Source organism: Camponotus vicinus, unplaced genomic scaffold (genome assembly GCF_025532165.1).
Source record: "Camponotus vicinus isolate PSW18456_S1 unplaced genomic scaffold, iyCamVici1.0 SCAF_4, whole genome shotgun sequence".
Classification (NCBI taxonomy): domain Eukaryota; kingdom Metazoa; phylum Arthropoda; class Insecta; order Hymenoptera; family Formicidae; genus Camponotus; species Camponotus vicinus.
The window spans coordinates 1,497,759-1,506,591 of record NW_028141976.1 but is presented as its reverse complement, the minus strand read 5'-3'; the positions used below and the strand labels follow the sequence as shown (position 1 = coordinate 1,506,591).

The following is an 8,833-nucleotide window of genomic DNA, read 5'->3' as shown; positions in this document are numbered from 1 at the left end:
TTGAACATAAGATTAAATCCTTGAAGAAAGTATTCAAAATATCTGTTAAATAACATAGATATTAAATAACATAGATATTTGAAGGAACGACCTCTTAATTGCTTTAAACAAGTGTTACGAATAAAAGATGACAAATATTTGCGAGACCTTTATTTGAAGAATAAACTGTTAGATGTTAATTTTCATTCATGCGTAAAATGCCATACTTGATCGAACGATAGATTCCGAGGTTTGTGTGAATTTGTCACGTAGAGAATAATGTTAATAACGAAATCGTCAAACGAAACCGTGGTCAGGTGCCACGTGAAATTTTTACACATCTGCTGTCAATTTTCACAGCCGTGTGATTTTTCGTGTAGAAAGAAGTTAGGCTGACCTCGATTATTACGGTGTTAATTGAAGGAGTCTGACAATATCATCGATTTTGCATGCATACGACAATTATAATAATGTATAATCAGTTTGCCTCTTGGCACGATAAGAAAGTTGTAAATATATATTCAATATTGTGCAAGACAAATCTATCATGTGAAATTTTTCAAAGTTATTTAAAATATCATCAAAAATCTTTTTACCTTTAAATTGTTTTCATTGCATGCAAAAATTTTATTTGCATGTTTATATACGTGTATAGCTTGTAAAACGATCGACTGCTAAATCGATTAAAACAATTATGCGTAAAAACATTATTTCAAGTATAACATAATGTGTTACGAACAATTGAAGATTATCATCGTGTTTAATTTAAAAACGAGTCAATTAATAATCCAATTAAATCTTTTAAAAAACAAAATATGTAAAATCGTTTCAAGGTATCTAAAATTATAATAATTTAATTGTATGTATGATGTAATTATTCTAGAAATCTGATGCTGATTCTGTATAACTTCGAGTGTTCCTACACGTATAAAACATTACACAAATACACACTTTTTTAGAACATCCTGTATACGATTCTTGACTTGATGATGAGTTGGATTCGTAATCATATATTTATTTACAGGTGACTCAGTGAAATTTTATTTAATGAAATATTCTGATATTCGGCACTTCTTATCGAATGTGAAAAACGTGGAAAAACTCATTAGTTGCCAACTATTACTTTTAAAAGATCTACGAGAGCGATTTGCGAGCACTATTGTAATCTAACAAACGTACATTAGACACAAAACGATGCGAGAAACACACACACGAATCACAACACGTCAATGTATAATATTCGACCTTTATTAGCAACTTACCATAAGTTGCAACAATTTTCGCGAAGCGTTACAAAAAAATGCGAACCGTATCGTTCGACTCGAACAAACATATTACTCGAGAAGTTGCGACCAGTATTTAATGAGGCCTTTAAGAAGTCGATTGGCCGTAGAGTTATCTGGTGCCTTTTGATAAAACGATAGATATCATACTTGATATCAACTGTACATTGTACGGAAATCCTAGTGCCCATTAGAAATTTTATTTTATCTCTTTCACGCGCTGCATTGAAGCACTTGAATGCATCGATTATACAAGGAGAAAAAAAAGAGAAAGAAATATTTGTCTGTAAAACATTTTTGCAACGCTATTAACAGTGGAAATAAAGAAAAATATATTTATTTAGAAAATGCTATTTCTTTAGAAAATATTGTTTATTTAAAACAAATAGAGATTAATTAATGAAAAAGATAATTTTAATAAATCATATTTAAAAAACGGTTTATTCTTAAATTGTATATTGAATATAAAATCTATTATCTTAAAATACACTTTAAGAACATAAGCGCGAAAAAAGTTCATGCTATTTATAAAAAGCATATAATACAAGGCTTTTATTAGTCACATAGTACACATTTATTTTCAATGTCTACATGTGATACGCTAGATAGTATATTTTTGATTACTAACAAAAAGAAAGAAGATACGACGCATACGACGATAATCCGTTCATTAACAATTAACAATGCCTACATTTTTTGAAGTATGTATCTTCATTCAATTTTCAACTGAAGATAAAGGACTTTGTTCATAATCTCATAAACAAATTTGCACTTTAGTAAATATTAATCGGTTTTTTATTTATACAATTATCGAAAAATGAAAAATAAGTTGAAATTTGATCTACTTATACATATATACTATAATTCTATGATTAAAAAGATTCAAAAAACCTAACATCAGAATTATAAGATTTTTACAAGTAAATCAAAATTCAAATATATTCTCGAATCTTTGAAAAATTTCATATTTCTCTCATATTGCTACATACAAGTTTCTATTTTATCTATTCATAATTTGAAGACTGTTTTTATGTACTTCCTATTATAAAAATAACAACTTATACACTTAATCAAGGTAGCATAAATTATTTAATCAAAAAGTCACGAAACGGCCTAAAATTTTTTATTTTTTTTTGAAGCTATAAAAATTCTTTATTTAAACGAAGTAGAAATAATGAATAAAATAATAATAAATATTTATCTCTATAAAATGGATAGAAACATATATTTAATCAATTGCGATTACTATTTATTCCCGTTTCGTATCTTGTTTATCTGGAAATTGTATTATTATTCCGCAATAGAATTCGAATTGCAAAGAAAAACATAACAATATAAAATGAGATGCAATGAAAAAATAATTGTAAATCGATATTTAAATTAACTTACACGATCTTAAATTGATAATAATTAATCATTCTTAAATTAAGAAAACATGCGTTGAATTTTTGCCACAACTTCTGGAGGTAGTTCGGTGAAAATTGCATTCCAGTCATTTACAAAATCTCGTTGAGCAGATTTGATGAATTCCATGATGAGATTTCGTGTTTCTGTAAAAAAATTATATGAAAATATAATTTAGAACAATAATTTATTAGTCATATCTTTATAAAATTCTTAAACTGAAACCAAGGTATTGAATGTTTGATAAATAAATAAATAATTTCTTTAAAATTAAATGAAAAAGATATTATTTTTATATATTTTATGTGATCTATTCAGAGATCAAATTGAAAGAGATAAAAGCATTTCCTATAGATTTCTTAAAATGTTAATTATTATTGTATAAACTCACCATCATCCATGGCTTTGTCTTCATGTAATATGACAACTGCAACTTTCAACAATGTACGGATATGAGACTGTAGAACAGGGAGTCCAGCTTGATACAATGTAAGAATACTTTTGAATACAGCTTTATGCTCATGAAAGTCTGCTTTCAAAGGTAACTGTTGAACAAAAACTGGAAATACTTGTTCGAGCGGTAAATTTGAATAATTTGTAATAATAAGCCGTGCAATCGCTCCAACCACGTTATCGCGTGCGGCCGCATCTGTCTCTTTTGCAATGGCACATGACAGACTTGTTAGAATCTGGGGATAATGTCTGTAGAGTAATTATTGAGGAAATCAATATCATTAACAAAATTATACTTAGGTAATTAATCCCATAAAAAATATGCTACTTAATAATTATAAAAATGTTTGAATCGTATTTTGTTCCATGTGTATAAAATAAATCTGAGTAGAATAATATTTTGTATATTTGTAATGTTTTTGAAATTTTAATTATAAAAAAAGAAAAATTTAACAAAATTTTATTTTTCTTCTGATACTTATCATCTTTAAATACTAGAACTTTCAATATAAACAAATATTGTTAAATATCAAATAATTTTCAAATAATTTTCATCACTAAAAATATATATGATATATATTCAATTACTATTAAATATTAATTGAAAAGGATACGGATAAACTGTTTCTTTTCCATAAAATACCAGTTCTCCAATACCGAAGAAGCTATTACTACGAACTTCACCACAAGGATCTTGAGCTCCAGTTTGTAAAAGAACTGAAAGTAATTGTTGGGTAAACATAGCCGTCATATGTTTTAGTCCCGGGAAACATTCCGCGATTGTACCAACAGCAAAAGATCTCTGTGCCTCGGAATTGTCCATTTTCTGAAAACATTTGGCTTAGCTGAAACATCGAAATTGCGAATTTTCGAAGAAATGCAAGCAAATAAGTCAGTAATAATACCAGTCTCTTTAAAAGAAAAGGTAACGTAGTTTGAAAATAGAGCGCAAAATCTTCTGGCGAAATCACTCTTCCTAAACTGGACAATGTAGATCCTGCACTTTCTACTAATAATTCATCTTGTTCTGCTTCAGCACCCTCGACTTCCTCTTCGTCTTGACATGCTGTCCTGCCTGCAACAAGTTATGATTGAAGATTATATGCATTAATTTATCAAAACACTGAATACATAAATATAAATCGTAAGTACCTGTTAGCACATCAATCACACAATTTATTATAGCTTCTTTGTGACCTCCACCAAAGATAACATCTGATTTGATTTCTCTTAAAAGTTTCAGATATGCTTCTAAGCCGCAAATGGCGACCGTCCTTTCTTCGTCTAATCTTATTAGTTCCGACAATTTTGGGATAAACATACAAAGAGCCTTCAACAATGCTTTTCTACCTTCATCGGTATTAATTTTCGAGAAATTAATACAAAATTGTAACAAAGCCTCTATACTCGCTTTACGTATGTCTTCTTGAGGGTAATTGATCAACTTGAAAATCTCCTCAAAACATCTTTCGAGGTACGGCATGAACGCTTCTCTATAAAATGTAACAATATCCTCATTAAGTATAATCATCTAATTACTAGCTAAAACTTTCGAAAACTGAAAAATTTACTCTGTATATTCAGCGATTTCCTTCAAGGCCATTACACTTTCTTCTTTTTCTTCCATGTAGGCATTTTCAACACTATAGCCTTCGACATCGTCATCATCTTCTTCATTATCAGTATGTTCAATGTCTTCTTCTTTTTCATTATCAGTCTCGCTAAGATCACTGTAAACTGAAAACGCATTAGCATCGTCTTTGAAGTGCATCTGTAACGACAATATTAATTATAACATGTAATTTTCGTTGTAATGGTCTCGAATATCATGATTTGCGCGATATTCACCAAAATTCCATCTGAACTCCTTATACTCATTATCATATACTCGACAAGTTCGGGTAAAACTACAGCCATGTCCTTCTTTACTACTGTACTAATGGCGGCGAACAGCCCATAAAGAGATTTCCGCACGTCTGGATCGTCTTCAGAATTTCTTAGAAATTTTATTGCGAGATTGAGAAAAGTAGGCGCTAATGGCGCAAAGTGCTTTTCGCCTATCGATCTAGCAAGTACTCCGAGAGTATCTGAAATAATAGGTATATAATTTTCGAATAATTATCGAATGATTAATTAAATAATTGATCATCTTTCTGACTAACCAATTGCTTGAACTTTAAGAAACATGTTTTCTACAGTCACTTCTGCGGTAAGATAATCATTGAGAATGTTGATGATTGTTTCAAAATACGGTAGCATATGCTCCTTGCTGGCACAGGCGGCGGCACCTATGGCACTTAGAGTGAATTCTTTTACGTTCGCCGACGTATCCGCGTTCAAGATATTGAATAGCCTCTCCATGAGCTTGGGTAAATACGGCAGAATACTCTCGTGTAAATTTTCGCAGAACATCTCAAGAGCATAAAACATACGACCGATCGCATGCGGTTCTTTTTTCTCTTGTTTGATATACAAACAGACTTGATTTAGATATTCGAACAATACGGGTAACAATTCTGATGAATATTGCGAAATCTCTGGTTGTAAGTGTTCGGAAAATTGTCCTAAGGCGTAAAGTGCGGCATTGCGCACTATAGGCGAGGGATCGGTAATTCCTCGACAAATGCATCGTAGGAAGTACTCAAGATAGTTTAAACGAATATACTCAGCGCAACCTTCCGCTAATACAGCTATCGCTACATACGAAGCCTTCTTCATGTACATATCTGTACTTTGAAGTCCAGGTTCGATATGATGCAACTGTAAGATTAATATCTCATTATTTTAAATTTAATTTGATTTTCAAATAATGAATGATTTCACAGAATAATTACATCAATATTTTATGAACAAATGCATTTAAAAAATGTGTAATCAATATTAATAGAATTGCATGATGCTATACATGTTTTACAAATTATAATTTTCAGGACTATGCAATAATTTTATTTCTAATTTCTAATTTTATAATTTTAAAAGAAATAAAAAATGTGTATATTATCAAACATATACTCATAAAAATTTATGGTGTTATAGTAATATTAATTAGTTAGAACTAGTTTGCTTACCAAATGTGGAAGTAATTTCTCTGGTGGTAAGTGTAACGCAAGCAAGTCTAAAGTTTGAGTACTACTTGTTAAAATAGTATTCTCGTTTTCTGTATTTATATCATCATCATCTCTATCATTATCTGGCCGAGTCATCATAACTACGAATAACATATCTGCAAATAGAATAAATAATTAAACATCACTGTTAAGTAAACTGATTAACTGCGCACTAAGTAATCTGATTAAATATCAAAATCATCGTTTACCGACGATAGGTTCCACTAATTTATGTTTCACAAGAGCCTTTTTCTTTATCCTTGCTAGCCAGCCAATAAAACTAATTGCTCTAACTTTTATAAGATGATCTAAAGATTCTTTAGCGATGATTTCAAGGCACATGTTGACAAGAGATTTGACATGAGGCGTTATCACAGCAATCACATTCTCACACAATTCATCCAGTAATTCAAAACTTTGGATGGCCATATCTTCGTAAGCTTGAGTTAAAGATTGAATTGTGACCATTACACGAGGCATCATGTTAACATAAGTGTTTATGATCTAGAATTGAATGTTATTCTTCAATATTTTGCATTGAGATTTAAAATCAATTAAAGAGATTAAAAACCTATTACATAATACTAACAGCTTCATCATGTTTAATTACAGGAATAAGATGTCGCATTGTATTCAAAACGTAAAAAGCAACTGGCTGTCCCAAATTCTGAAGACTATTTAATGTCTGAGCAAGAAGCAGCGCCAAAGATGTAGCATGTGAAGTGTAGGCATCTGGCGTGACTTCTGTCATAATTGATAAAGTATGGAGGCCTAGCTAGAAAAAAATTTTTAATATCAAAATGATTGATAAATTTTTGAAGTTTCCAAGTAAAATAGTTTACAAACCTTTATTAACATATACTTTTCTTATAGCTATACTTTATATTATTTTGATAAAAATTGATATATATATATATATATATATATATATATATTTTTTTTTTATTTACCTCTTTAACTTCCATATTTTCACTAGTGACTAATTGTTGTACATAATGTATGACTTCTGGCCAACTATTTGTAGGTAATTCAAGTTTAACAATAACACCTACTAACTGAGCTATACTAGTTCTAACAGACTTTACTGATTCGTTCCCTAAAGCCTGGAAAAAAAAATATAGTAAATATGTTACACAAGAACTAATTAAAATAATTACCTAATTAGAAGAGCTAAATTATATAAGCTTGAATTTTTTTATCTTTATATATATATATATATATATATATATATATATACATATATATATATATATATATGTTTATTTTCCAACATGTAAAAATAATATAACAAAATTTAATTACTCGTATTCAATTTGTATTTCAACTGTAATTCATGTTGTATTGTCTTTTTTTATTATAAAAAAAAAGGATACAATCTTATAAAATAATTTAAAAGATCTAAAAAATATATACCTAGAAATAAGCTAGAGATATCTAGAGAAATATTTTAGCGAATAATCTTATTAATAATATAAAAATCTGTGATTTAAATCATTAAGGTACAATATATGCAATATAAATTTTTTACCTGTAAAATCATTTTTTTAATTTCACTACGTATAGGTTCCGGTAATTTTGCCCAGTTCTTGCCTTTACTATAACGTCTCCTAAGAATAAGAGCTGCATACTGCCTTACCTAAACATACATTTTCTTTAAGCATATCTATTGAAACTAGAGTATATGGAAATCAATTTATAATTCTATTAAAACCTCAGGACTCGTCGAGGTCAGTATAAGTTGGCACAAAGTTGATATATTGTCTGGATTTTGAAGAACTTTTTTGAGTTCCACAGTTGCCTGAAATGAAACATAGAATATTATTTTGAGTTATAAAATGACAGTAGATTATTATTATTATTATTATTATTATTATTATAAGAAACACTTTGACGTGTTTGATTGCACATAGACATGCAACGAATAATAACTATAATACCATAAAATATGGAAGATGTACAAGTGTGTAGAAATTATTTTGCGGATAGTACAATAGGATCGAGAAGAGAAGATTTTGCATACACATCCAATAAAGAGGAACAATTATATTAAATGGTCTCTTAACAAATTCAAATTCTATTTAAAAGCGAACGGAGTAAAACACGTGTTTTCACTGTTATTAGAATCGATTTGACAAATTCTTATGACGAATAAAGAATTACGAACCTCTTGTATCATGGCATTGTCAGCCATGAGTAGATTCATCAATATGCGCTCCATTTTGTTGTTTTAGTTAAAAGGGAAAAATCCACTTGACAGTACACGCGGACGAAGAGTGGCCCGGCTGTCGTTCACCGCCGCCATCCAGATTCCGATAAAGACCTTCGGAGCATCATGGTTGGGACCTGTTGGTGACGTCTCGATAAGAGTGCGTTTAAAAATTGTCCGTAGAATAGAGCAGAATTTCGACCAATTCGTTTTGACCAATTAGGAGCGAAGTTTCTCTGTCCTGATTGGCCAATTCAATGCTACTCTACCCAATGAGTAAGATTTTCGAACGGACCTACATCCATACGGATGACACGCAATGACGTTACGGCGCATGCGTCTCGTCTATTTATCTTTGTCTAAAGCCTACGGCACACGGTACAATTTTTCGTACTGGATTT

General features: G+C 30.1%; 1 protein-coding gene across 2 annotated transcripts; it reads right to left on the bottom strand.

The window, feature by feature from the left end:
* Nucleotides 1–1,684: 1,684 nt before the first annotated feature.
* Nucleotides 1,685–8,580, bottom strand: LOC145970948 (importin-4). 2 transcript variants are annotated; one of them, XM_083098039.1, is made up of 15 exons: nt 8,391–8,580; nt 7,938–8,024; nt 7,755–7,862; nt 7,177–7,329; nt 6,816–7,001; nt 6,436–6,730; nt 6,188–6,342; nt 5,282–5,879; nt 4,968–5,206; nt 4,691–4,890; nt 4,272–4,612; nt 4,025–4,194; nt 3,734–3,945; nt 3,058–3,368; nt 1,685–2,812 (listed from the first exon to the last, which is right to left on the bottom strand). In XM_083098039.1, the coding sequence occupies exons 1-15, from the start codon at nt 8,442–8,444 to the stop codon at nt 2,688–2,690; spliced, it is 3,234 nt and encodes a 1,077-aa protein (XP_082954165.1). In that variant the 5' UTR covers nt 8,445–8,580; the 3' UTR covers nt 1,685–2,687. The 2 variants fall into 2 exon arrangements, with proteins under 2 accessions (XP_082954165.1, XP_082954166.1); XM_083098040.1 differs by lacking the exons at nt 7,755–7,862; nt 7,938–8,024; nt 8,391–8,580 and having other exon boundaries at nt 6,816–6,997; nt 7,177–7,311.
* Nucleotides 8,581–8,833: the final 253 nt, after the last annotated feature.